The sequence below is a fragment of the Oryza sativa genome, chromosome 11 (genome assembly GCF_034140825.1).
Source record: "Oryza sativa Japonica Group chromosome 11, ASM3414082v1".
NCBI lineage: Eukaryota > Viridiplantae > Streptophyta > Magnoliopsida > Poales > Poaceae > Oryza > Oryza sativa.
In genome coordinates this window covers 8,885,699-8,913,672 of record NC_089045.1, presented here as the reverse complement: position 1 = coordinate 8,913,672, position 27,974 = coordinate 8,885,699, and the positions used below count along the sequence as shown (strand labels likewise).

Genomic DNA, 27,974 nt, shown 5'->3' with positions numbered 1-27,974 from the left:
TAATATCTACAGCCGATCGAGTAGATTCAGTTCTTTCTTACTTGTTCATGACTGCCGATCGATATACATATGACATCGGCTCAAAGATAAATGATATGTTATCGGCAACTAGCCGATCGGCTATCGTTTATGGATTTAACCGCGGTTTCTTTGTCTTTATTTCTTGTTGATTGCAGGATCAAATCAGCTGCACACTCACGAACCTAAAGGCAAGCTTTTGGACCTGCACTGGAGTTAAGCAGATCTCCCAAGCCTCGTGTTTTCGCATCAACAATCGTATAGTTCCATTAGCTAGCTAGTGTTTTGCCTGCAAGTACAGTGTGATGACCGTGACGCCGCTCTTCTCAACATCACTCTCAATATAACTTGTGAAATTACGTGCAAACACCGTGAAGAGCTCCTCAAGTATGCCCTCCCCAAAATGGCTCGCAATCAGGGACTCCATTGCCGCCCTTAGGCTTGCAGACATGCTCTCTCCCGCAGTGTGAGTGGCTGAAATGCCCTCTGCTTGCTCTGAGTCATCCATGGCGTTCCCATCTATCTCTAAGAGTTGGATGTCACTTATGTCAAGTAGCTCGCACTGCTGCACCAGCTGCTTCAGCTCGTCAGCTGAAGGGCAGTAGAATGGTATGTTGAAAGAGTCCAGCTTCTCCTTGGCAACACGACCCTATTTATGCAAATGCAGATTAATTAAACACGAATTAAGATAATAGTTTTCCACGTATGAGTGTTTGACTATATAACATTGTTGGTTTTTATTGCCCTTCAAACTAAAAGCAATGTACAGGTATTTAATTTAAGCCCAATATATACTGTTTGGACAAACATAAACATTTAATTAGGTAGCTTCTGAATATATATTTGTTTTCTATAGCACACATATATATGTTCATATTTTTGCACGTTTCCTTTGCACTGTCAAACGTTCCAAAGCCGTAACAAGCAAAAATTCCTATTTGTATAGTAAAACCAACTGGTATAACTATCCAATGAATTGAGAGCCTTCCAAAATCCAAACCGAAGGATCAGATTGATTCTTGTACTATTTGTACTAGCAGTAGTAGAAGACACAACTATCAACAGTAACAAATGTTAAATGGTCAACATTACTCGAAACAACAAATATTTTTATTTCTCATATATATGTTTATACTTTTAAGCATTTCTCGTGTGTCATGCACAAGAATATTTTAACATGAATCAAACTTTAGAATAAGTACTAAAATAAGTAAGATGCTAGCTATTTTCACTAAATCTTTGATAAGTACCACAATACAATTCAAACTTTAGAATAAGTATCTATAATGTTTTTTTCCTAATATGGGAGTAGGTCAACCAGGAGAATAATTACTTTTTCTATCAAAGAATATCATTATGGTTTAAACCATAATGTGGTATACTCTTGTCATGTGCATTATACCTCAGCAACAAGAGTGCGTAGCCCCTGTGACAGCAACTCGAATAAGGTGGTTGTCCCTCCTGCATGGAACACATCTTTGTTCTTCCTCCCAGCAACCGTCAGGACCATCCGGCCTCCGGGCACAATCTCCATGCATCTCATTTGGAGGAACTGTGAGAAGTCCTTCTCAAACTGATTTTGGTAGAGCTTTGCCACCGATGGTGGTGTAGTCGCTCCTATGTGAATGTTCCCCTCGTTCATGCTGCCATCAAGATGCTCAGGAACCTATCCAAACAACCAACGTTGCCAGTGAGCTCAAAGTTCCAAAGGTCAATAACTTAGTGTCCTAATTTTAAGCTTATGCAATGAGACATATATAAACAAGCCTCACCTGAGAGAGCCACATGATGCTCATTGAGGAATGGAAGAGATGGACGCTATTGGAAGGGAAGAGTCTACTGTAGAAGGAACCCGGCAGACCTGCGACAAAGTGCGCGGGAGGTTGTAACCCTTTGCAAGCGCAATCATGTATTGTCGACTGCTCGAACTGCTCTAGTGATTGGAAGATGTGGTTGAAGTCATTGCCAGGTAGATCATTGAGGAAGAACTGGATCTCCATGGGGCTCTCCTTGATAGTGTTGTTATGGTCCTCACATATTGTGGTGATCGCCTCAGAGACGAAGAGAAGTGTGTTTGCTCCGAAGGAGCAACCAAGGTCAGCAATGACCATTAATTGAGGATGAAGATCTATGCACACTTCCCGTACAGCTTTCTCAACTATTGGTTTGGCAGCAAGAACAGCTCTTTTCTAGACAGACATGGTAAGTATAAAAATTATGGTCAAACAAATACTCCACTTGTCATGTGCCAACTTCGGTAGGCCCCTGGATTTGATACATGACTTTAATTAATTTAAAGTCCTGTTAGTATTTGCACATGAACAAGTAATGTTAGTGGTTAATTTCTCTATGCTCTATATATACTACCGAGTAGATGCATGAAATCTACAGTACTGCATGAGATAGAATTTACAATTAACAATTTTCTCAGGGCAGCATGTTTAATTTGTAATGAAGCAATAATTTCAAGAATTTGAATGGAAGAAAAGTAGAGAGTTGGTACAAACTTGCATCCTTGAATTCTCAGCATAACTGAACTCATCGTCCCCTTTCATCATGTGGAAATCGCGCTCGATCTTCATGGCTGCAAGATACTTTGGCTAGAAGCTTAATTCCCTGTATGTGTTCCTATCTGCTGCCTAGACAACAACAGTGTTATGTGTGGAGTATGAGAGCTCACGAGAGATTATTTCTTCCTTTTATAGAGAAACCAAATGCATGTCCGATTTCGAACAAGAAAATAAAATTGTATCGATGATAGTTATTCATTCCAAATCAGGGTGCTTGATTCTGGGGTCATAATATACATTGTCCTCGGCGATTGCCTCTTGTTATGTACATAATAGATTTTGCAACTTGTAAAGCCAATCAGTTGATAGTTTGGGGTTATACTATGGGGATGCATTTAAGGTGGGTCTTGGAAAATCTCACGTCCAGTTTGGTGTTCATGCAAATGGATTTGTTGAAACAAGAGTTAGGGATCATGTATGTGAAGGAAAAAAAAAGTTCATTTGTCTCCAACTGAACTATTTCAATGCATCACTTAACCTCCAAAGTTTTTTTTCACTCATTTTACACGAAGAACTATTAAAAACGATTCACTTTGCTCTCTATCGATATTTCTCTTTTTGTTCTTCTAGGACAATGAAATTTAGTACGATTGATAGATGCGCTATAACTTACCTCTCTTTTTTTTTACAATTTTTTTTATCACCGTTTATATAGATCATGAAAAAAATTGATAATATTTTGAAATTTTGATAATGATGTTATCTACGGCTCTACAAAGTTTTAGCTTAAAATAAGACTCGTAAAAGTGTAACAAATCATAGAAATGCTATTAAGGATTAAAGTGAATAATTTTTTATTTGTATAGGGGTAAAATGAGCCAAAAGACTGTTTAGGGTCTAATGAAATAGTTTGGGGGAGTAAAATAGACTTTTTTCTACGTGAAATGGAAGAAACGGTGATGGGTTCCTTTGACATACATTCATTCAAGAATGTAGAGGAATTTTTCCTGTGGTATTCCTTTTTTCTATGTGCATGCTAGATTTAGATTCTAATCTGAATCAGTGTGCTTAATTCCGGAGCATTGCCCACGGTTGCAATTGCTTTCAAACCCTATACGTGCTCAAATCTTACACCTCAAACCAATTAACGCACGTTTTAAACGTTTTAGGGGTCCACACAAGAGTGTTCTAACGATTTCCAGCTACAACACGGTACAACACCAACTTTCTTTTTTTTTTTACATGGGCACATCGTGTGTAACAATAAAAATTAAGTTCATAAGGTACGATGAATGTGTCCATCTAGCCTTTTATACTTGACACCATTGACCAGTGTAATTTTATTTTTACTAAAAAAATATTTTAAATTGCACTGTTGTAAGGGATGCCAGTTATATTTATCATGCATAGCACTCCGCATTATTTTGATAATCCGACATTGTTCTAAATATTTGTAAATCTTTTAAAAAATAAGAGCGGTCAAAGTTTGTAGATCAACATATCTGGTGACAAAGAGCACCAAGGGAGTAATTAATTACTCCCTCCATATTTTAATGTATGACGCCATTGACTTTTCGACCAACGTTTGACCATTCGTTTCATTCAAAAATTTTGTGTAAATATAAAAATATTTATGTCATGCTCAAAGAACATTTGATGACGAATCAAGTCATAATAAAATAAATGATAATTATATAAATTTTTTGAATAAAACGAATGGTCAAACGTTGGATAAAAAGTCAACGGTGTCATACATTAAAATATGGAGGTAGTATTACGTATCATCACTGAAGAAACCACCACTCTAAAGTCTCTATTGCCTAATAGACTTTCCACTTGTACAGAGTACAGATAGAGACACCATCTATATCTTTGATCAACGCAACGACTTACCTGCCATGCGTCAAACCTAGCCTCCGTTTTTTTTTTCTGTAAGGTATGATAACGTCTCCAGGAGAAAATTTTGACGCGTCAGATTATTTTATTTAAGTAAAGAATGCTGTAATTTCTAAGCTTGACCTTATGCTACACCGTTTGTTGGCAAAATCGTCACAAGAAGGACCTCCTGTCTTTTATTTGTTCTTGTTGCTCCATATGTTACTGCTGATTTTGTTCTCCTGAAATTAAAATTCATACGCAGATTGTACCTGAACAGGTTCACATAACTGACAAAGCCAGTTCAAACCCAAATTGGCCAAGTTAGTTTAAAAAGTTCAACATAAATTCAAAATTTTGAGAAATCTTGTTCGATTTTTACTGATTTTAGCTAGCTAGCTTGATGGTACCGGGTTGTATACATCTCTAGTTGCAGATATTGGATGTTTTTATTTGCTTAAAGAATCTTAGAGGAAATGTGTCTGGGCCTCAGGGAAAGTTAGATGATGGGCTGGCATGCTGACATGGCCAGTTTGCACGCATGGCATCTCCTAGCTACTAACACAAAGGGCTCATAAACCTGCCAAGTTGTTAAACCGCTGGTCAAACTGCATAAATTTCTCAAAGACATTGCACCTTTGTGTTTCAAATTGGCAAAGAGAAAGCAAAGAAGTGTTCAACAAGAGTTACTAAATAATAACTGGATTATATCCTTCAGGCAAATAACAACAGTTGAAGAGCTCCACGAATTAGTGAAGTTGGGGAGTTTACTTCAGGGAGTTGAACTAACGCCGAACCCTGATGATATCTCATGGAAGTGGAATGAATCAGGAACCTACTCAAGCAAAAGTGCATACCTGTTTCAATTTGAGGGATCATTCGCTTCCATAGATTTCACCTCACTTTGGAAAGCTCCGGCTGAACCAAAAACAAGATTCTTAATTTGGTTGGCTCATTCTTCATCAGAAAACTCTTACGGTGCAAAATTTACTTCGAATACACTGGCCATGCAATTGGATTTGCTGTTTGTGCACAAGCACCTTTGAAGACACTAATCACTTATTCAGCGAATGCCCTTTTGTAAGACAAGTCTGGAGCATGGTCTGTGCTTGGGAGAATTTGGTGCTAAGCAACGGCCTTACCCTAGACGGAGTTTCAAAATGGTGGTCTGCAATTGAGTGTGCTGGCTCGAAAGATCAAAAGAAGGCGGTAAGGGGGGCAATGTTTCCTACTTGGTGGAACGTTTGGCTTGAGAGAAATAAGAGAATTTTCAACAATATCACAAGATCGGAGAGAGAAGTTGCTTATATTACAAAGCAAGATTTAGACCTTCTTAGATCGGCTTTTAGGCCTCCTTGAGTTTCGATTTTGTTTTGTTTTTATCGGTGTAAGTTTCTCATAGTTTCTCTGGACTGTAAGCACTTAATTCCCCCCCCCCCCTCTAATGAAATTCCGCCAGGTCTCCTGCCGTCGTTCTCCTCAAAAAGACTGCATAAATTTCAAGAGTTAATTTGGTCCATGCTATTACAAATATGGTATATTAGAAAGATGGTATTACAATCCACGTTATCGGCTGGGTGCCATTGAAAATTTCAAAAATTGGAACCATGCCACTCCTGTCACTATTTACGTCCTCCTCTCTCATGTCGCCGTTGTCACCGTCATAGTCCACCCCTAACGCCACCGCCGCCGACGACGACCACCGCCGGCTGTGAACCTGCAGCACCTCGTGCGCCGCCTCTGTCACGGTCGCCGCCGACGTGCCCCACCACCTCCATGGCACCGTCGGTGTGGAAGCTGGTGCTTGCCTCGGCCGTTGTGTCGTTCGTGCTCGCACTCTATGATGGCGCAGAGGACGACGAGGTCAGGGCAACCGCCGTTGTGGAACCCTTCGTCATCTAGCTCATCCTGATAGTGAACGTCGTCACTAAAGTCTGGCAGGAGAGCAATGCCGAGAAGGCGCTCGAGGCACTGTAGGAGATCCAGTCCGAGGACGCAATCATCAAGCTCGACGCTCGGTGGTCCCATGGGCTTCCGGCGCGCGATCTCATCGGCGGCGACCGTGGCAAAGGTAGCACACGGTGCGGACGCACGGCCTCTTCCTCTGGTATCCCGTCCGCGGCTGGCGGTGGTCGTCAGCGGCGGCGGTGGAGTTTGGGAGGGCTGTGCTGCGGCAGCAAGGGCCGCGTCCTCATGCTCCTGTCCCAGCAGCGGCAGCAGCAGCACGCACTCCCTTGACGCCAGCGGCAGGCAACAACAGCAGCAGCGCCGCACTTGATTCTCTCCAGCAACAACAAAACATCTGCAGGCCGAAGCAACAGCAGCAGCCACTAGGCGACGACATCGGCGCCGTGCTTCGCCTGGTCGGCGCGTCGTCGCCCCTGCCGTCGTCGTCGATGTAGGAGGCACGCGAGGTCAGCTGCGGCGGTGGTGGTAGGACGAGGCGGCGCATGGGTGCCGACAGTGACACGATGTGACGGTGAGGATGGCGACGTGAGAGAGCAGGACGGAAAGAGTGACGGGAGTGGCATGATTCCAATTTTTGAAATTTTTAGTGGCACCTAGCCGATAACGGAAATTGTAATAGAATTTTTCTAATATGTCATATTTGTAATGGCATCAATCAAATTAACCCAAGCATGAATTCTTTATGCATGAATGACCCAATCATATTTCTAATATCTTCCCTTCAAGCGGAGTTTTATGCATGAATGATCCTCCGGCAGTGACGTCTAGATAGAATGCAGATTCTTTATCTAGACCCGAATGAAAATGTTGCAACAGCACATGATCGGGTATAGATAAAGGTTGGCCAGATTGCACTAGATTAGTGAACCTGGACCAAACTACACTGATTGATTCTTTGTTTATCTGCTGTAAGCTCAGAATTTCTACCCACAGAGTAGTGATACGGGTTACCGGAAAGAATCTATCTCGCGGTTTTTCCCAGTCACCGTTCACACATCTGACGGTAGATGTGCACCATTGTTTCACTCTCTCGTGAAGAGAGAACGGAAACAATTTCCACCGAACAGTCTCTTGCTTCATGCCTCCAATCTTAAGGCACGAGCAAAGTGCTCAAATTCCCACAGATGATAGTAAGGGTTTTCCTGGTCTAAACCAGAGAAAGATTTCTCCCTAACCATACTGATGAACTCGGGACAAATTTCATAGCCAGGTGTTAAAATAGGCTCTAATGAAGGAGGTGGCTCGTAAAATTCGCCCCGAGGAGCAGATAATTGGAAAATAGATTGTGGCTCCATTGGTTGAGAAGGTTTTACAGGAAGGGGTGAAGGTACAGGAAAGAAAAATAAAAAGGGTACGAGGATGAATGAGGTTCCGAGATAGACAACAAAGGTTCCTCGGCAACGGCGCTAGAAATGCTTGTTGGTATTTCTTACGATCATAGATAAATCCGCAAGCGCACGGAATATACTGATGTAGCACTTCACCCGGGAGTATTCTCAGGTATCGATTTCCACAAGGAACGTGTGTGCTAACTCTGGTTCAGGCTCATCTAAGGACACGAAGCTATGGATAGGCAAAGGATAGAGAGGTTTCACGGGTAAGAAACAATGTCTACAGAAAGCTTAACTTTAATCCTAATGTGGTACTTTGGGCACTGGCTAGCTCGCTACTCCCAGATATCGCTCTACTGCGCACCTGGATAGGGAGGACTTCAGTGATATTGACGGTTGTCACCACCTCTACACCGACCTCACACCTATTGTGGGATGCGGAGCAAACACCAGAAATCAACTATCTAGACACCGCGTCTAAGCAGTTAATAACTACTCTAGTGTTTATAAGTCACTAAAGCAATCACTATATTTTAGTTGACTATAGTGAACGATGATCCCGTACTCTGTTTAGGAACTAACCAAGAAATAAATCTCACTGAGCAAAACTAAATTACTCAAAAGATATTTCAATTATAATCAGAGTAATAAACAGAGCAGAATGAAATAGGAAGAGGATTACCAACAACTCCGGAACTCCTCCGACTTCTTCTACTCTACTCTCTCGCTAATCTAGTATACAATAAAGTACAATTAGAGCCTCTTATAATTTAGCTTATGCTTCAAGTGTTTGTGAATGAGGGAGAAAAGAGGGGTATTTATAGTGTAGAGGTGACTTGAGAGAGTGGAGATGCTATGGAATATTCTCCATAGTATCCAAAGAGCATATTTCTTCTCCTCTTGCCATGTGACCTGTTGATGATGGGTTCCACCGGTATTAATGCTCATAACCGTCATAGGATGAGGAGCACAACCGTCATATCGAAGTTGGGCTGGATTGGGCCACCTGCTGGTTTGGCTGAACCAGGGGTTCGGCCGAACCCTGGCTGGCCCATCCAGCCCAGCCCTTTCTCTGGTGTTCTGACATGTGGGTGCCACTATATGTTCCACTGAAGATTGGCCAAGATAAATGTATCTTATTGGGTTTCTGGGCTCAAAACTCCATAGGCTTGGATATGGAAGTTATATTGCATTTCATCTCAACTTTGGTGGGTTGTATTCTACATACAAATATACATTAACACTCGTGAAAATGGTTAGAAATAAATCCTACCACTATGTTGGATGTTTTACTTTTATGGTCTTATACAGGTATTGACGGTGAGAATTTTGTACTTAACAGCCGTCAACAAACGTGTACGAAGAATAGAAGAAAATGGAGAGAAAAAAAGATAAAGAAAGTAATTCAACATCCATGTGGCATGCTACATGAGCACCACGTAGGATCCCGCAGAGGTTTTCGCAATTTTGGACTAGAATGACAAACACTGACAAGTTCGGAAACCTAAAAAATACATTTTTGAGAGTTTGGGGACCTGGATGACATGGACGAACAAATCTAAGGACCGGCAATGCAATTTACTCCTTCAAAAACAATTTTTTTTTTGCTTTTCTCCATACTGGATCATTACTCCCAGATTTATTTTCATTGAGGCGTGTTCTAGATACCTAAACAAGTTTTTGTAAAAATCTGTGATATACTTCAACAAGTTCTACTGCCCTTTAATTATCCCTTCTTCCTGTTCTCCATATGTTATTATGTCTTTCCTTTTCCCACCATTAGCTTTGCCATGATAATACATGGTGTTATTATCCCCCCCCCACCCTCTCAAGCCAACACCCAGTAAATTGTGCGGCTGTGGTGGTGGAGGGCCTCTTCCCAAGCCCTATGCACCTCCTCCACCTCGATACACATCCCCTTGGAAGGGGGAGTGGTGTGGATGTCACATGCTTGAACGGAATATGTCCGCCATTGGAGCTTTCCCCACCACCTTCACCACCGTTGCAAAACCTTGTGAATCTCCCATCCCATCCCCTTTCCATCTCCAATGTCTCCACTGTAACACCTTCTCTCGGGCAATATTCCTCTACCCAAACTCGCATTGCTCTAGCCTTCGAAGATGCTAGAAAGTGTTTTGAGAAGTGGCGCTAGTGATTCTAGGGCAAGCCATGACTTGAGAAGATCAGGAAAGAAACTGGGAAAGGTAGCAGTGCACCAAGCATGATAGCTCTCACCTTACCGGGTCGGATCCCCATTACACCCTAGACCCAATCGCCATGGCCAGGTCCCTTGTGCTTTACTGTCGCCTCTAGAGTTTTTCCTAACCAATTGAGTTATGCTCACTTTGCGTGTATTATTAAATCATAAAAAAATTATACTCACTCTGTCCCACTAAATAAGGCATGATTGAACTTATCACGGACTCGAAAACTAATCTTTTACATTAAATTTCTCTTATACAACTGTTTGTAGCAACAAAATCATAATCATAGGAAAGTAAATTCAAATGTCAATCTAATGCAGGGGCGCATCTACAGTAATACCACTGGTGTCAGGCGACACCGACGACTTTTGGCAAGCTATGCTTAAACCGCCTATCCATATATTATAACACTATATTCTAAATATAGTTAGCATGCTATGACACCGATAGACACGTTATGACACCAACGAACTAAATTTCTGGATCCGCCACTGATCCAGTGATATTATTTTCATCAAATAAATTTGAAGTTATAATAAAATAGTTATTGGTCAAATATTTAAAGAGTTGAATCTTAAAATACATTTGTGCCTTATTCAGTGGTTCGGAGGGAGTAATTAATAGTCAAAACCAAAAAAGCAGGAGCTTCATTAATTCTTGTTTTAATAAATCCATATATTTTGTGCTAGAAGATCAACAGATTGGATAAATGGACATTGTTGATTTAATGTTTTTGACTAATGTGAGAATTTATTGCATTTTTAGGATTAATTTTGGGGCTTATAGATTCTGCTTATAGGAGAGACTTTAATTAGAAATTAATACAAAGATGGGGATCCATCTTACCAAGTGAGCAACCAAAAGGCCAAAAGCCTCATAAGCTTGCTCTTATTAATTGGGAAGTGCATCTCTAGTTGTTTTTTTTTTATCGAAGTGTATCTCTATTTGTTATTGGAGATACTGATGTTATCATTTGCTTAACATAATCTTGTAGGAGAAGTTGTGAGCTTCGGGAGAATTAGATGCACATATTCTCCTAACACCAAAGAACCCACCATCTTGCATCATATCACACCACATTATTTTCAATTTCTTGCATTAACTTTCACCGAACTTGCCAAGCTGGCATACCATGAGCGCACTTTACTCTATAAAATCACCTTATATTTAAACTTTATATGTTTCTCTGCCAGGATATATTGTTGACACTCTACCGTATAGTACCATTATCTAGCTAGTGTTTTGCCTGCAAGTACAGTGTGATGATGGTGATGCCACTTTTCTCAACCTCACTCTCAATATAACTAGTGAAATTACGTGCAAACACCGTGAAGATCTCCTCGAGTATGTCCTCCCCAAAATGGCTTGCTACCAGGGACTCTGTCGCCACCCTTAGAGTTGCAGACATGCTCTGTCCCGCTGTGTGAGCGGCGGTGGTGCCCTCTGCTTGCTCCGAGTCATGCATGCGGTTCTCATCCATCTCGAAGAGTTGAATGTCACTTATGTCAAGCAGCTCGCACTGCTGCACCAGCTGCGTCAGCTCATCAGCTGAAGGGCAGTACACTGGAATGTTGAAAGAGTCCAGCTTCTCCTTGGCAACACGACCCTGTGTATGCAAATGCAAATTAATTAAACAATAATTAAGAGAATATATTTTCCATGTATGAGTGTTTGACTATATCAACATTGTTGGATTTTATTGTCCTTCAAACTAAAAAAATGTACATGTAATTAGTTTAAGCCCAGTATATACTATTTGGACAAACAAAAACATTTAACTAGGTAGCTTCATTTGACAAAAAATATATTTGTTTTCCACGGCACACATGTATATGTTCATAATTTTGCACGTTTCCTTTACATTGTCAAACGTTCCAAAGCCGTGACAAGCAAAATGTCCAATTTTTAGAGTAAAACCAACAGGGTATATAATTGTCCAATGAATTGAAACCCTTCCAAACAGGATCAGATTGTTACTGCTACTATTTGTATTAGCAGTAGTACAATGCACAAGTATAAAGAGTAACAAATATTAAATGGTCAACTTTACTTGAAACAAAAAGTATTTTTCTTTCCCATATATATGTTCATACTTTTAAGCATTTCTCGTGTGTGTGCACAAGAATATTTTAACATGATTCACATGCTAGGTATTTTAACTAAAATTTTGTTAAGTACCAAAGTACAATTCAAACTTTAGAATAAGTATCTATAGCACTTTTTTTATAATATGGGAGTAGGTAAACAAGGAAATTAATTACTTTTTCTATCGAGGATATCATTATGGTTTAAACTATAATGTGGTATACTCATGTCATGTACATTATACCTCAGCAACAAGAATACGTAGCCCTTGTGAAAGCAAATCAAATATCGTGGTCGTCCCTCCTGCATTGAACACATCTTTGCTCTTCCTCCCAGCAACCGTCAGCACCATCCGGCCTCCGGGCACAATCTCCATGCATCTCATCTGGAGGAACCGTGAGAAGTCTTTCTCAAACTGATTTTGGTAGAGCTTTGCCACGGATGGTGGTGTAGTCGCTCCTATGTGAATGTTCCCCTCATTCATGCTGCCATCAAGCTGCTCAGGAACCTTTCCAAACAACCAACGTTTTAGGTGAGCGCAAAGCCCCAAAGTTCAATAACTTAGGATCCTAATTAAGCTAGCTAGTTTATGCAATGAGACATAAATAAATAAGCATCACCTGAGAGAGTCACATGACGCTCATGGAGGAATGGAAGAGATGGACGCTATTACAAGGGAAGAGTCTAGTGTAGAAGGAACCTGGCAGGCCTGCGACAAAGTGCGGGGGAGGTTGTAACCCTTTGCAAGCGCAATATTGCGTTATCAACTGCTCGAACTGCTCTAGTGATTGGAAGATGTGGTTAAAGTCATTGCTTGGTAGGTCATTGAGGAAGAACTGGACCTCCATGGGGCTCTCCTTGATGGTGTTGTTATAGTCCTCATATATTGTGGTGATCACCTCAGAGATGAAGAGGAGTGTGTTTGCACCGAAGGAGCAGCCAAGGTCAGCAATGACCATTGATTGAGGATGAAGATCTATGCACACTTCCCGTACAGCTTTCTCAACTATTGGTTTGGCAGCAAGAACAACTCTTTTCTAGACATACATGAAAAATATAAAAATTATGGTCAAACAAATACTCCACTTGTCATGTACAACTTCGATAGGCCTGTGGATTTGGTACATGACTAGTAATTCAAAGTCCCGTTTAGTATTTACACATGAACAAATAATGTTAGGGGTTATTTCCTCTATGCTCTATATTACTGAGAACATGCAATCTACAGTAGTGCTCAAGATAGAATTTACAATTAACAATTTTCACAGGGCAGCATATTTATAATTTATATTGAAGCAACAATTAATTTCAAGAACTTGAATGGAAGAAAGGTAAGAGAGTTGGTACATACTTGGATCCTTGAATTCTTGGCATAACTGAACTCACTGTCCCCTTTCATCATGTGGAAATCTCGCTCGATCTTCATGGCTGCAAGATGCTTTGGCTAGAAGCTTAATTCCCTGTATGTGTTGCTATCTGCCTAGCTAGACAACAGCAGTGTTATATGTGTGGCGTATGAGAGCTCACAAGAGATTATTTATTCCTTTTATAGGGAAACCGGATATGCACGTCCGATATTTCAAACAAGAAAATAAAAATATATGGCTGATATTTATTCATTCTAAATCAAGGTGCTTAATATTGTATTTGATACAATCCAATTAGTACGGGATTATATCAAATACAAAATTCTCAGGCCATGAGATATTGGCACTATGTAAGCAATACTCACAAACTTACAGGCGGTTTTTCTAAGTATCCACCAGTGAAAACCATGAATTTTAAAGGCTGTTTCTTAAGAAACAGTCTGTAAAAAATGTGGTGACTTTTATAGGTGGTTCTCTTAAATAAAATACATGTAAAAATGTTTTTTTACACTGTCCTTCAAAATTGAAGCAATATGTTCTGGATTTAAAGAAAAGTCAAATGATTATAAATTTTATATTAAAATTGTAGCTCTTGATGAGATCTATAAAAGTTTTTTTTATTTGAGATCACTTTTCAGGCCGAAATAGTCATTACAGGCTCTCAGGACATAGGGTAATTTTGCACATTGTCAGGGTTATGGATACCACATACCCAATAGTAATCGATTAATCTCGGCAGGGCCCAGCACATACCAAGTCTTATACGGAATCATAACTCGTATATAAAAGGAGTTCCGGATAAGGAAGGACAAATAGAGTTCTATATGGAAATGACAAAGACTACACGGATTGTATCTATATTGGTCTCTCTAGTTCTACTTGGACAATGCGACATCTATAGGTATAAATACAAGCCTCCCTAGAAGGAGAGGGGACAAGCCACAAGGCACAACATACACACAAGGCAATACGCCACTAAATATCGACATCAGAGATTAGCCTAGACATACCCTATCCGGCGCCTATGGAGGCCGGCAAGAGGGATCTAGCTCTATCTCTGATCTCGACGAGATCATATTCGAGGAGGAAGACTACCCTGCCGTCGACTACGAGTTGGTTATCCATGCCGCCAAGTCGACGACCTTATCTCAAATATTGTACTGGTGTGATTATGATGAATAAGAGCAACACCAGTTTCGGCCAACAGGAGTTGGGCTATCACCTGTCAGATAAGAGGTCCGAACCTGTATAAAAATACTTGTCTCCATCTCTATTAACTCAATCTCGCATATACCCTGGTACCAACGATCCCCATACCATCCAAATACCGTAGTCGCGGTACCACCCGTTGACACACGTGATATTTTAGGAATTTCAAACTCTGATATTCATAGAAAATTCATTTTAAGTATGATTTAGATGAACTAAAGTTCTCTAAAACCTTTGAAATATTCCCTTTAATATGGCATGGACTATATTCCCTTAATATGGCATGGTCAACACCAACTTTCTTTTTTTTTCTTTTCTTTTTTTTGCATGGGCACGTCATATATAACAATAAAAAGTTCATAAGATACGAATGAACATGTCCATCTAGTCTTTTATACTTAACACCAATGACCAATGTAATTTTACTTTTGACTAACAAATCTTTTAAATTATTTGTAATGTTGTAAAGGATGCAAGTTATATTATCATGCATATTACTCCGTAGTATATATTTTGATAATACGACATCGTTCTAAATATTTGTAAAGATTTTTTTTAAAAAAAAGATGAGCTGTCAAAGTTTATACATCAACATATCTGGTGTCAAGTAAGATACAACGGAACGGAGAGAATGATTAAATACTACTTCCTCCGTTTCACAATGTAAGATTTTCTAGCATTGTCTATATTTATATTTATAGATGCTAATAAATCTATATATATAATAATGTCTAGATTCATTAGCATCTATATAAATGTGGGTAATGCTAGAAAATCTTACATTGTGAAACGAAGGGAGTACCACCGAAGAAAACACCACTCTAAACTCTAAAGTCACTATTGCCCAATAGACTGTCCACTTGTACATAGTACAGATAGAGACGCCATCTATATCTTCTATTGTAAAGTCTCTATTACCCAACAAACTGTCCACTTCTACAGAGTACAAATAAAACCGCCATCTATATTTTGATCAACGCAACAACTTACCTGCCATGCATCGAACCCAGCCTCTGATTGGATTGTCCACTTGTACGGAGTACAGATAGAGACGCCATCTATATCTCCTACTCTAATGTCTCTATTGCCCAATAGACTGTGCACTTGTACAGAGTATTCCGTTTAAATTTTGATAACGTCCCGAGGAGAGGATTTTGACATGTCAGATTATTCCATTTAAGGCCGTGTTTAGATTGAAACTTTTTAATTCAAACTTCCAACTTTTCCGTCACATCAAATATTTAGACATATGCATGGAACATTGAATGTGGAAAAAAAACCAATTGTACAGTTTGCATGTAAATCGCGAGACGAATCTTTTGAGCCTAATTACGCCATGATTTAACAATGTGGTGCTACAGTAAACATTTGCTAATGACGGATTAATTAGGCTTAATAGATTCGTCTCACAGTTTGTAGGCGGAATCTATAATTTCTTTTGTTATTAGTCTACGTTTAATACTTCAAATGTGTGTCCGTATACTTAAAATAATTTTGGCACATGAACTAAACACAGCCTAAGTAAAGAATGGTGCAATTTCTAAGCTTGACTTTATGCTACACCATACAGTCACCATGCGTGCTTCACTATCGATGGGTATGTTGCTTGTTACTGAAAAAACTAATTAGCCGTAAATGCGAGCACCCTTGTCAAGTTTAGGACTTGAACCTGCTGAGTGGATTGGTTCCACACAAGCAAACCTAACCAGTTGAGCTACACTCACTTCGCTATGTTAGGCATTATATTGTTCTCCTGAAATTAAAATTCATATCCAGATTTGTACTTGAACAAGTTCACATAACTGACGAAACCAGTTCAAACCCAAATTGGCCAAGTTTGTTCAAAAAGTTCAACATAAATTCAAAATTTTGAGAAATTTCGTTTGATTTTTACTGATTTTAGCCAGCTTGATGGTATCGGGATGTACATCTCTAGTTGCAGATATTGCATGTTTTTATTAGAAGTACTATTCAGCAGCCAGCGCTCGGATTAGAAAAAGACGCGCCTCACACATCAATCCCACATTCCCACGCACCACCACCCCTCCTCCTTAGTCTGATTAGGGTAATAATTTTACCCAAGCCATTCCATGTTTTTATACAACAGGAATGCTAAATAGCTGTCGCATGATTTTTGATAGCTAAATCATTCATGTTTCAATATATTAGAACCGTTGTTTCATACGTTGTAGCAAAATGTTTCACGAGGTGATTTAATTGTGATCTACTTGGTGAAACATTTACGGTGTTTCAACTTTCTAAAAGATTGAAACATTTTTTATCTACTTGGTGAAACATTTACGGTGTTTCAGCTTTCTAAAAGATTGAAATATTTTCAATCTACTTGGTGAAACATTTTTGATCTATTTGGTGAAACATTCAGAACCGTTGTTTTCATATGTTGTAGCAAAATGTTTCATGGGGTGATCTGATTGTGTTCCAGCTTTTTTAAAAGATTGAAACATTTTCGATCTACTTGGTGAAACATTTTTTATCTACTTGGTGAAACACTGCTTGATGAAAGACTAAGAAATCATGCGAATCCCATATAGACAGTCCCTTTATACTATACCGTAACAATCCAACAACCCATCCATTCCTTCCACCACGATACTATTTTTCCGGATTGACCAAACAACGAACAACCACCGTATCTCGAGCAACGTAACATGCATCGGCAGCGGATGAGGGGCGGATCTATAGTAGAAGGGTCGGTGTCAAACGACACCAACGACTTTTGGCAAAAAAACTATAGTGAAACTTCTTATCCATATGTTATAACATCATTATTTAAGCATAATTAGCATACTATAACACTGATAGACACGTTATGACACCAATGAATCGATTTTATGGATCTGCCACTGAGCGGATCAACGGAGTGTGGGAGGAGGCGCAGGAGGAGGTCACTACTATAAAAATGATTTTTCCGTGCGGAGGTTTTTGCCCGTCTGCACCCACGGGTCTGGAAAAATCAACATTTTTTTCCGTACGGGCGCCCCAACCGCACAGGATAATAATCTTCCCGTGCGGTCGGGTTAAGTGGACCACACTGGATAATCGATTATCCCGTGCAGTTAAATTATACCGCCCGCACGCAACAAAAAAAAACCAAAAAAAAATCAAAAAAATAAAAAAAGCCTAACCCTAACCGTAGAAATGCCTGCCGGTGCCCTCCGCCGCCCGAGCTCACCACTCCCGGATCCGCACGTCATCATCGTCCCGCCCGCCACCGTCCGCGCCCGCTGCGCGTGCACGTCGAGCCGGCGGTGCCGCCTCGTCGTCGTTGTTGTCGCGCCTGCCGCCGCCGCCCGAGCTCGCCGCTCCCAGATACGCACGTCATCATCGTCGTGCCCACCACCGAGCCGCGCGGGGCCCCGCCGCTGTCTGCGCCTGCTGCGCATGCACGCGGAGCGAGCGGCACCGCCTCGTCATCGTCGTCATCGCGCCCGCCGCAGCTCGTTCGCTCGCGGAGCCGCCGCGGCGCCTCCGCCAGCAGCCGTCGGTGGCGGCGGCGCTTGATCGATGGGGAGGGGAGGAGAGGAGAGGAAAGAGGCAGAGAGAGAGGAGAGAGAGGAGTGGGTAGGAGGGAAAAGAGGCATAGAGAAGGGAGGCGAGTAAACAGGGAGAGAGAATAAAATGGAAAAAGGAAGAGAGAGAGTGTGCGTCAAAATTTTAAAATGGGTAGGAGGAAAAAGAGGGGGAGTATTTTTCTGTGCGGTCTTGCACGCGAAAATCGATTTTCCCATGCGGTCCTCTTAAGTCGCCTGCATGGGATAGTGAGGATTATCCACTGCGGTCGAATTAAGACGTCCGGGAAAATGCATTTTCCCGTACGGGTGACAGCCTGATGCCGATCCCCTTATTTTTCCATGCGGTTCCAGTTATGGCCCGCCAGAAAACAAAAGCGCTCGGCGTCCAGGAAAATCTTTTCTCTAGTGGGTGGTGGTGTTGTGCTGCTGGTGGGAGCAACGTGGTCGAGGGTGGATCCAGGTGACAGCTGATATGGGTCGGAGGTGGAGGCCTGGCGGTGACCGTGCAGGCAGGGATAAGCCACTGATGCTCGCTACAGGGAGCGCGGCGGTGAGGTTTGTACGTAGCCACTCGATCTGGTGTAGGGGATGCTTGAGCCTTGAGGTCACCAGAGTCTGTGACATGGAGATGGAGGTCTGTGTGGAACCCATCAGACCGTCGGCGCGCCGCCACCATTTGCTCTGCCTTCCATTGGCCACTCACGTCTCTCTCTCCATGGCTGAGCTCCGGCCGTCTGCTAGCCTCACACCAGGCGCCCTGCCCGGGATGAGTTTAGGGGAGGAGGACGCCCATCCTTGGCAAGGAGGATGACGCTTGGGGGGAGCGAGAGACAGGAACGGTTCCCAAGATGCCGGGGAGTGGCGGGGACACCAGATCTGGTGGTGGTGGGATCATAACCGCCAGGATGCCCAGATTCGATGCCAGCGTGGGTGAGGAGGATGGATCCGTCAGGAAGCCTTCCACCAGTGCCACCTCCTCCGCGGCATGTCGCTTCCGCCGCTGGGAACCACGCCAATACTAGAGGCGGTGAGGTGATGGGGCAGGGGGACGGTTCCTGGCGGCGGCGACCTCGATATCGGCCACCGTCCGGATCAACCCCATCCACCGTTCATCTCCGGTCACAGTCCCACCTGTCACTTGTCCTGCGTAGCACCGGGCCGATCTAGCGCACCAAAAAATGTAGGAGGCGCACGACTGGCCCGTCCTTGAAACTGCATTGGCCTTTGAGCTGTCAGCAAACCGGCTTCTCCGTTTCCACCGGCAACGACAGCATAGGCTGGAAACGAATATGGTATGAGAATATTTCGTCCGTATCCACTACGATTTCATCTCTGCAGTTAGGTAGGTAGAATCATTTGGTGTGGGACACGTGGGTTGGGGTTGACTGAGGCGCTCGAAATAACCAGGAGTGCGTTGCGCAAGTCTATATAATATATAATAGAAAAATATATTTTTTTAATCAAATAGGTTAGTGCCACTTGTTTAAACAAAATATTGGATCATTTTATAATATTAGATAATATCATGGGTCGATTTATAAAATTAAAAAACAGTGATGGTTGAAAGTGAGTCTACCACCGCAAGCCTTCTAAAGAAGTATATATTACATTAACTTGTACTCACTCACCTAGCTAATACACAATGAGCAATGTTTGCTTAAAAAAAGTTACTCACGAGGATGTATATAGTTGAAACAACTGTAGGGAGAGCACAAATGTTCACAGTCGACTACCATTAGGCTGAGTTCGGCTCTTCATCTTCTCAACCCACCACTTTCATTTTCCGCGCACACGCTTTCCAAACTACTAAACAGTATGCTTTTTTAAAAAAAAACTCTATATGAAAGTTGTTTTTAAAAAATCATATTGATCCTTTTTTTAAAAAAAAAAGCTAATTCTTAATTAATCACGTATTAAAAGACCACTTTGGTTTTGCGTGTAGGAGGGATGGGTTCCCATCATGCAGTGCAGAACACAGCCTTAGCTTATATAACAATTTAGTGTTTTGGCTGCAAGGACAATGTGATGACTGGCACAGGGCTCTTCTCAACCTCACTCTCAATACAGTTGGTAAAATAGCGAGCAAACACCGCGAAGAGCTTGTCAAGTATGGACTCTCCGAAATGACTCGCGATCAGGGGCTCCTTCACCGCCCTCAGGCTCGTAGAGATGGTCTTGCCGGCGGCCTCAGCGGCAGCGGCACCATGGATGATGACAGGTGCAGCAGCAGCATCCTCTGCTGACTGATCTGAGCCGCCATTGGGGTTCCCGTTAATCTCGAAGAGCCGGATGTCGGTGATGTCAAGCAGCTCATTCTGCCACACTAGCTCCTTTAGCTCATCAACCGAAGGGCAGTACAATGGCAAGTTGAAGGAGTCCAGCTTCTCCTTCTCAACACAGTCCTGACGCGGAAAATTAAATCAATTAAAAGGCATTCTACCAGTAAAGCCTAATATATATTTGGATAAAGCAAAATTAGTTATAACCAGTTAGCTTTATTTGAAAACAAAAACATGTATTTGTTTTCTGTAGTACACACATGTTTTTACACGTACACCGTCTTCTTTTAATTTTCACTGTCTGCGAAGTTGTGCCAAGCAAAAGCACCGATTTCTAGTTTTCTATTAACACCTTAAATATTGGTAGTCAAACTGAGACGTGCCCCCATTTAAATACTTTTTTTTGCCCGAAAACCCCATTTAAATATTGGTAGATAATTGCCCAATAAGTCAAAAACATATATATAAAGATTGTTCATGCTACTATTTCTAATAGTAGTAGAAAAGACGACGATTATTTTTTATCAACGAAAGAGATGAAATTAATTGATGGATAGTTGTGATAGCTTGAGATGAGTGACTAGGTAGAATAGTAGCTATATCTTGGGATAAAATTTGAACGCTAGAAGTAACTATATTTTGCGATGGAGAAAATAAGAAAAAAAAATCTTTGTTTTGTCTTAAAATAGCACCTATCTTTGAAAAATTAACTGGTGGACTATGGTGACCACGCTTCAAGTATTAAATTGGGTGTATGATGTTTATTAACTAAAATTTAAACATTCTTTTTAAGATTTTGATTCTAGAACTGTACAGTTCTAGTTAGATAGGTACATGTACCATCCAAACATATAATTAGTTAGATAGGTATGTTGTAATGGGACAGTAAAATAATGTTGAATTTGAGTTCTTCTATTGCTAGGTATGGCTATGAGTTAAATTATTACCCACAAGTTGAAAATTTTTTTAAAAAGGGAGCCAATTCATGTATTTTAAATCTTGAAGCCCCGTATGGCCATCCATTTGTCTTTCCCAATGTTCATACTTTTAATAATTTCTTGCCTGTAGAGATGCATATTTTAACATGCTTTACATGCTAGGTAATTTCACGAAATAATTTGATAAGTGCCAAAACGCAGCTCAATCGATCTTTAGAGCATGTATTTATAGTGCTTTTTTGTTTTTGAAGTGGGAGCTGGTAAACCTAGTGATTAATTTTTCTATCAAAGAATATCTCATGATGTAAACAATAATATGGTACTCATGTCATCTAAATTATACCTCTGCAACTAGAGTTTGCAGCCCTTGTGAAAGCAACTCGAATGCCATGGTCGTCCCTCCTGCACTGAATACATCTGTGCTATTCCTCCCTAGCATCGTCAGCACCATCCGACCTCCAGGCACAATCTCTTTGCACCGCATTTGTAGGAACCGTGAGAAGTCCTTCTTGAATTGATTTTGGTAGAGCTTTATCACCAATGGCGGTGTAGTCAACCCTATGTGAATGTTCGCTTCATTCATGATGCCATCAAGGTTCTCGGGGACCTGTCCAAACGACCAATGTGGTTGGTGATCTCAAAGCCCCAAAGAGGAACTTAGGAATCTAAATTAAGTTTATGCAATGAGTCATATATTAAGATAATTTACCTGAGAGAGCCACATGAGGCTCATGGAGGAATGGAAGAGATGGACGCTGTTACAAGGAAAGAGTCTGGTGTAGAAGGAGCCTGGCAGACCTACGACATAGTGTGGAGGAGATTGCAACCCTCTAGAAGTGCAATTTTTTGTTGTCGACTGCTCAAACTGCTCCAGTGATTGAAAGATATTATTGAAATCATTGCCAGGTAGGTCATTGAGAAAGAATTGGATCTCCTTCGGTCTCTCCCCGATAGTATTGTTAGGGTTTTCGCCTATTGTGGTGATTGCATCGGAGACAAAAAGGAGTGTGTTTGCACCGAAGGAGCAACCTAGGTCAGCAATGACCATCGATTGAGGATGAAGATCTGTGCACACTTTGCTTATGGCTTCCTTGACTGTTGGCTTGGCAGCTAGAATAGCTTTTCTCTGCATAGATATGAGGGGAAAAAGGGAAAAAATTGTGGTGAAACAATTACTCCATTTGCCATGTGCCCACTCTGGTGTAACTAGGCCCATGACAATCCAAAGTGTGGTGGGACTGTATATTTGGCTCATGACTCTATAGTTAATCCAAACTAGTGTCAATAATAACATAGTACCCACTAACAATTATTATATTCTAAAGCACAACATACAAATATGCCATATCATTACCACTAGTAATTATTATTGTAGAGCATCTTAAACCTGATGCAACATGACACCATCATCTACAATTTATTATATTCCAGAGGTCAACATGCATCTGCATGAAAAATCATAATTCACATATTATTTTTATAATATTTTAACATATCTCTATTCATTATTTCTATAATATTTAGCATACAATGATTCATGCATGCATTTCGCAACAGAATGCATGGCATCATCTAGTTATATAGCAAACAGCAATAGTGTGGAAAATTTTTATATGCTCTATATTACTGATTACATGCATGCAATCTACGTTGTGGAAGATGATAATTGCATTTGACAATTTACGCAGAAAATCATGTTTAGTTTGTAATGAAACGGCAATTAATTCCTTTCAAAAACTGAAACGGCAATTAATAAGCACACAATTATAACATAATGGAGAAACAAAAGGTAGAGTCAGTTGGTACAAACCTGCATCATAGAGTTCTTGGCATAGCTGAACTCATCATCCCCATCATTCGTCATGTGGAAATCACGCTCGATCTTCATGTCTGCGAGATGCTAGAAGCTCAATCCCTATATTTGTTGCCACCTGGGCCCAAACAACAAAACAGTGTTTGAATGGAACTTGAGAGTTCACAGGAGATATTGCAATCTTTTATAGACAAACCGAATGCTCAATTCCTGATCGACTCCTAAAAACTGGATGAATGATGCTTGTTCATTCTAAACCAGGGTGCTCAATTCTGAGGTTTGAGATACATGAATTGTCCTTGGGAATTGTCTGTTTTTATTTTCTACATAATATACTTTGTAAAGCCAGTCAGTTTTGATCAGTTGATTGTCTGGAACATATACTATGGGATGCATATATGGTGTATTTCCTGGAAATCTCTCTCTGGTCGCTGCTTTGTGGTGCAGTGCACACACAACTTGATTGTTAGAATAATGGGTTAATTAAGGGCTTCTTTGGAATGCATGATTATAGACTTATAGTAATGTTGGAATAGAAAAACACATTATTAAGATGTATGATTTTGCTAGTACCATGGTTAGGCAAAGGTTGTGTTTTGGAGAGCTCCCATACAGTTTAATTCAGAACATGATCAGAAGCTAGAATCTAAAAAATCTAAGATTCTAAATTGACCTTTGGCTAGGGGGAAGTTAAAAAAAACTTCCTTTAGCTATGTAGAAAAATTGTTACTCCCTCTGGACTAGGATTATATAAGGGATTATTCCCTTTTAGCACTAATTAAGGAAGAGAAAAAAGTGTGAACTCCATCGGTTGCCCTAAAAAGGCAAAGCCAAAGCTAAAATTTGAATTTTCAAACTTAATTTTGAAGTTGATTTTATGATAGGATCGGGGATTAGTACTAATAGTACACGTGATTTTCTCTGTGTGTCTTTTCAGATGGGAAGGGGTGGGAGTGGGATTGCTGATGGTTGTTGTACTGATCCTCTCGGGATAACCAAAATCCTCCATAATTTTGGACAAACCCAAGGACCATAATTTCCTATAATTATGGATAGAGGGAGTATAAGATGGATCTAGTTTTTTTCTTTTAAAATACATATTATTTAATGTTGAATGACTGTTGTTTTTATTTTGGCTCGGCTCATTAAAAAATATGGTCTTAAATGTAGAGAAAAATATGGTAAATTAAAAAATAATTTCAAAGAAACCTCGATAAAAAGGTGGCCAAGCTTTACCTAGCCATATTATTGCGGTTCAAAGGAAGCCCTACATTGCTCTATAATGTTGTGTGTGGAGCTTGGAGCTTATGATAAGAATTGCTTCCTCCGTTTCATATTATAAGACTTTTAAAGTTAATATTTATGTGTCTATATTCATTAACATATATATGAATGTGGGTAATACTAAAAAGTTTTATAATATAAAACAAACGGAGTAGTTTCATTTCCACTAGTCTATAAAGACAATAGAGATCTCTACTTTATATTCATAGTGTGCATGCTAGATCAGATTCTAGTATAAATCAGTGTGCTCGATTCCTGGACATTCCCCACAGATGGCTGCCATAATTACTTTCAGCCGTACTTCTGGAAGAAAATTTTGTTCATTTGGGAACATTGTAGAACACATTTTGTTGAATCTCTTGAATATGAAGATGAAGATAAAAATTAAATGTTTCACATAAAACGATGTAGTAACAATGTCTGATTATTACAAACTTAAAAAATGGATTAATCCGATATTTTAGAGCAACTTTCATATAGAAAGTTTCCACACGAAACACACCGTTAAGCAGTTTGAAAAACATGCCACGAGTATCCAAAATTTCATCCAACTCTAATAAGAGAAACGAACGCACCAAAGTAAGTCCAAATTAAATTTGATGTCAATTTTTGAACCGTCACTCATATAGGACTCCATCTATATCTTGTGTTCCATGCTAGGTGGTTCAAGTCTGAGACAATGTTCTGATCAGGAGTATAATTTGACACGTCAGTTTATTTAATTTAATTAAGTAAGTAAAGAATGTTTCCAACTTTCCAAGTCTGACGAAACTGTCACCAATGTCCCTATGAGGCGGACCTCCTGGTCTATTTCTTCTACATAGTTCATCCATTCCATAAAAAATTAATATGAAATGTAATATGACACATCTAGTAATATAAATATGAAAAAATATATCCAATTTCATAGTATTAAGATGTGTCACATCATATACTAGATTTATCTTTTTATGGAATGAAAGAAGTACGTGTGTTGTCGTTGATTATTTCTTTCTTCTAACATTCAAATCCAAATGGCACCCGATCAGGTACATAGAACCGATCAAAACCGCTTGGTATTTGTGATTTTCTATTGACTCTTTATGGCTCACACCAAGAAACCGCCCGGTAAATATGAGGAAATTGGACGTGTCCATTGAGGTGGAGCATGAAAAAAAATTGGGTACGTGTTTTACCAGACCCCTTTTTGACGGAACCAACCTAGTTTTATTTTCAAAAGAAAAATTAAAATTCAATTTTGTAGTAAAACTTCTTGTCGTTTTAAGGTTTTACCTATTTTCAGCAGCTTTTAAGAACTAATCGAGAAAAAGAAAGGACGAACGGGTTGGGAACGGTATTCTGTTGTCAAACAATTCTGAAAACCACGAGAGATAAAAACGGCCTCTCGTATCGCCCCTCCCCCACGGGCGTCGCCTCCCCGGGGCTCGTCTCCCCTTCCTCCTCTACATCGCCGCTGCCCGAGCGCGGCCACAAGAATGGTGGTGGCGGGGCTTCGTCCTCGCGCTGGGGAATGGAAGGGGGGCCTGCTCGGGCGGCGGAACCGCCTAGATCCATGTCGCCCGGGCGGATCTGGTGATGGGGCAGCTGGCGGCGGGGCTGAGCGGTGCGGCAGCGGTGTCTAGTGGCAGTGGCAACGGCATTCGAGGCGTTGGCGGCGGCGGAGGAAACCGCCAGATCCACGTCTGGATTTGGCAGGATAGCGGCCGGCAGCGGCGTTTAGTGGCGGGGATGGCGACGGCGGTGAGGACGGCGAGGGGATGTAGCCAGCGGCGGTGTCTGGCGGCGGGGGTGGCGAGGGATGGCATCGATGAGGCGAACCTGGCCGCGCCGGCGGTGGATCCAGTGCCTCGAGGAGTTTTGGACCCCCGGCGGTCGCGGCAGTGGTGGCGAGGAGTTCACGCGACGGCGGCGCGGGCTACCACGGTAGGCCGTCTGTGTCGTCGGAGCTCGTCGAGGATAAGCAGGTGTGGGAGGGTGGCGAGATGGCAATGGGGATTGAAGGGCAGCGGCGGCTGCGGTGGTGGCAACCGTCACCGTGGTCCGGGGAGGCATGGCGGTCTTGGACGGCTAGCCGGGGGCGTGGCAGACGACCGCACCTAGCCGGCATAGCAGCGTTTGGAGGAGGGGTCGGAGGCCGGCTTGGCGCAGAGAGGCGCAGTCGATGGCAGTGGATGCCGGCAGGCGCGAGAGGCACGGCCGGTAGCGAGGAGGCCAGCTTGGCGCGAGAGGCGCAGCCAATGGCGGGAGGCCAGACTGGCGTGAGAAGCGTGTCCGGTGGTGGAGGAGGCCGGCGCGGCGCGATGAGGCGCGGTCGGCAGTAAAGGAGGTGACCACGGTGTGAGGAGGAGCTGCCGGTGGGTGTGGCGCGGTCTTCGGCGCACGAAGGCTAGCTAGCGGGGGGTGCCAGTGTAGTGGTCCCACATGTCGGCAGAGGTTGAGCGGTGGTGGAGCATCGGTGCATCAGCCGTGGACTCGCAGGTGATGAGCGGCGGGTGAAAACCCAGCCCGTCCTTGGCCAAACCGACAACGATGGTTCATTCCCCCTCCTGAGAGCGTTGTCGTGACGTCTCATCCCTCAAGGGTGGTTGCAGGGGGAAAGCCCAGTCTTGGCTCTTTTGAGTCCCTGACGGACGGCGGCGGCGGTTTTCCGTCGCTTCTCTCCTTAGAGACGTCGTTTAGGTATACTCTTGCCAAAACTACCCAAACGATTAGTGCAAGCACGCTCTAGGATAGAGTTGGGCTTTGTGTTGGTTGTAAGGGCGTTTATTGGGCGTTCTTGTTTGTGTTCCTTTGTTGACCTACGGCGGTCGGCCACGCTTAGCGGTGGCCGGTTCGATGCTAGCCTTCTCCTGGATCTGTGTGTCGGTGTTGTCGGTGTGTGGGTGGTGGTATATTTTTTCCATTTTCCCAGTTACGATCTTCTAAAGTTGTAATCTTTTTTTTTCTACTCTATCAATAGAACTTCGCATCGTCTCGTGTGAGTCCTTAAAAAAAAAACAATTCTGGAAACCTGCGCCCGAGCAGAAATTCGTGATTTTTTTAACCCAACACAAAGAGCAATGCTACCACAAAGCAGTGCTCGGATTGATGTGATATAGAGCATGTCCGCTTCTGGATTTTTATCCTATTGAGCTGGTATCGAACCAAATACTACTAATTTCTAAAGACTGAGATGAGAAGTAGGTACTCCGGCCGTTTCATATTATGTGTTGTTTGATTTTTTAGTGAAACTTTGTTAAGGTTGATTAAGTTTATAGAAAAAAATAACAAAATCTGAAATATCAAATTAGTTTCATTAAATTTAATACTGAATATATTTTGATAATATGCTTATTTTGTATTAAAAATACTACTATATTTTTCTATAAACCTAGTCAAACTTTAAAAAAACATATTTCCAGTTCCATGAAATTCAGTTACGGAGCCAAATCAAAATGTAAACTCTTCATAAGCTCTTCATAATTTCCAATATCATTTGACTTTAAGCTCTTCATAAGGGACAGATAGTTTCGGCTCAGATTTTTTTTTTTTTGAGATGACGAAGGGCGTGATGGGCTCTT

At 41.6% G+C, this 27,974-nt stretch overlaps 3 protein-coding genes across 3 annotated transcripts; all 3 read right to left on the bottom strand.

The window, feature by feature from the left end:
* Positions 1 to 228: 228 nt before the first annotated feature.
* LOC4350224 (anthranilate O-methyltransferase 1) lies at positions 229 to 2,650 on the bottom strand. Its single transcript, XM_015761283.3, has 4 exons — positions 2,526 to 2,650; positions 1,791 to 2,207; positions 1,421 to 1,684; positions 229 to 667 (listed from the first exon to the last, which is right to left on the bottom strand). The coding sequence occupies exons 1-4, from the start codon at positions 2,598 to 2,600 to the stop codon at positions 296 to 298; spliced, it is 1,128 nt and encodes a 375-aa protein (XP_015616769.1). The 5' UTR covers positions 2,601 to 2,650; the 3' UTR covers positions 229 to 295.
* An 8,398-nt stretch (positions 2,651 to 11,048) lies between these two features.
* Positions 11,049 to 13,526, bottom strand: LOC9266264 (anthranilate O-methyltransferase 1). The gene is given in 4 exon segments (XM_066305364.1): positions 11,049 to 11,512; positions 12,236 to 12,499; positions 12,612 to 13,028; positions 13,343 to 13,526. Coding segments are annotated over 4 exon segments (1,128 nt in total). The 5' UTR covers positions 13,418 to 13,526; the 3' UTR covers positions 11,049 to 11,140.
* A 6,510-nt stretch (positions 13,527 to 20,036) lies between these two features.
* On the bottom strand, positions 20,037 to 23,205 carry LOC107275457 (anthranilate O-methyltransferase 1). Its single transcript, XM_015761269.2, has 4 exons — positions 23,128 to 23,205; positions 22,027 to 22,443; positions 21,661 to 21,924; positions 20,037 to 20,502 (listed from the first exon to the last, which is right to left on the bottom strand). The coding sequence occupies exons 1-4, from the start codon at positions 23,203 to 23,205 to the stop codon at positions 20,098 to 20,100; spliced, it is 1,164 nt and encodes a 387-aa protein (XP_015616755.1). The 3' UTR covers positions 20,037 to 20,097.
* Positions 23,206 to 27,974: the final 4,769 nt, after the last annotated feature.

Excerpts from the sequence above, each read along its gene's own strand:
- LOC107275457 (XM_015761269.2), bottom strand. The coding sequence starts at position 23,205 with ATGAAGATCGAGCGTGATTTCCACATGACGAATGATGGGGATGATGAG. Across the intron at positions 21,925-22,026 it reads GCCTCATGTGGCTCTCTCAG|GTCCCCGAGAACCTTGATGG; the intron begins GTAAATTATCTT and ends TCGTTTGGACAG. Across the intron at positions 20,503-21,660 it reads TGCAAACTCTAGTTGCAGAG|GACTGTGTTGAGAAGGAGAA; the intron begins GTATAATTTAGA and ends TTTCCGCGTCAG.
- LOC4350224 (XM_015761283.3), bottom strand. The coding sequence starts at position 2,600 with ATGAAGATCGAGCGCGATTTCCACATGATGAAAGGGGACGATGAGTTC. Across the intron at positions 1,685-1,790 it reads GCATCATGTGGCTCTCTCAG|GTTCCTGAGCATCTTGATGG; the intron begins GTGAGGCTTGTT and ends TTGTTTGGATAG. Across the intron at positions 668-1,420 it reads TACGCACTCTTGTTGCTGAG|GGTCGTGTTGCCAAGGAGAA; the intron begins GTATAATGCACA and ends TTGCATAAATAG.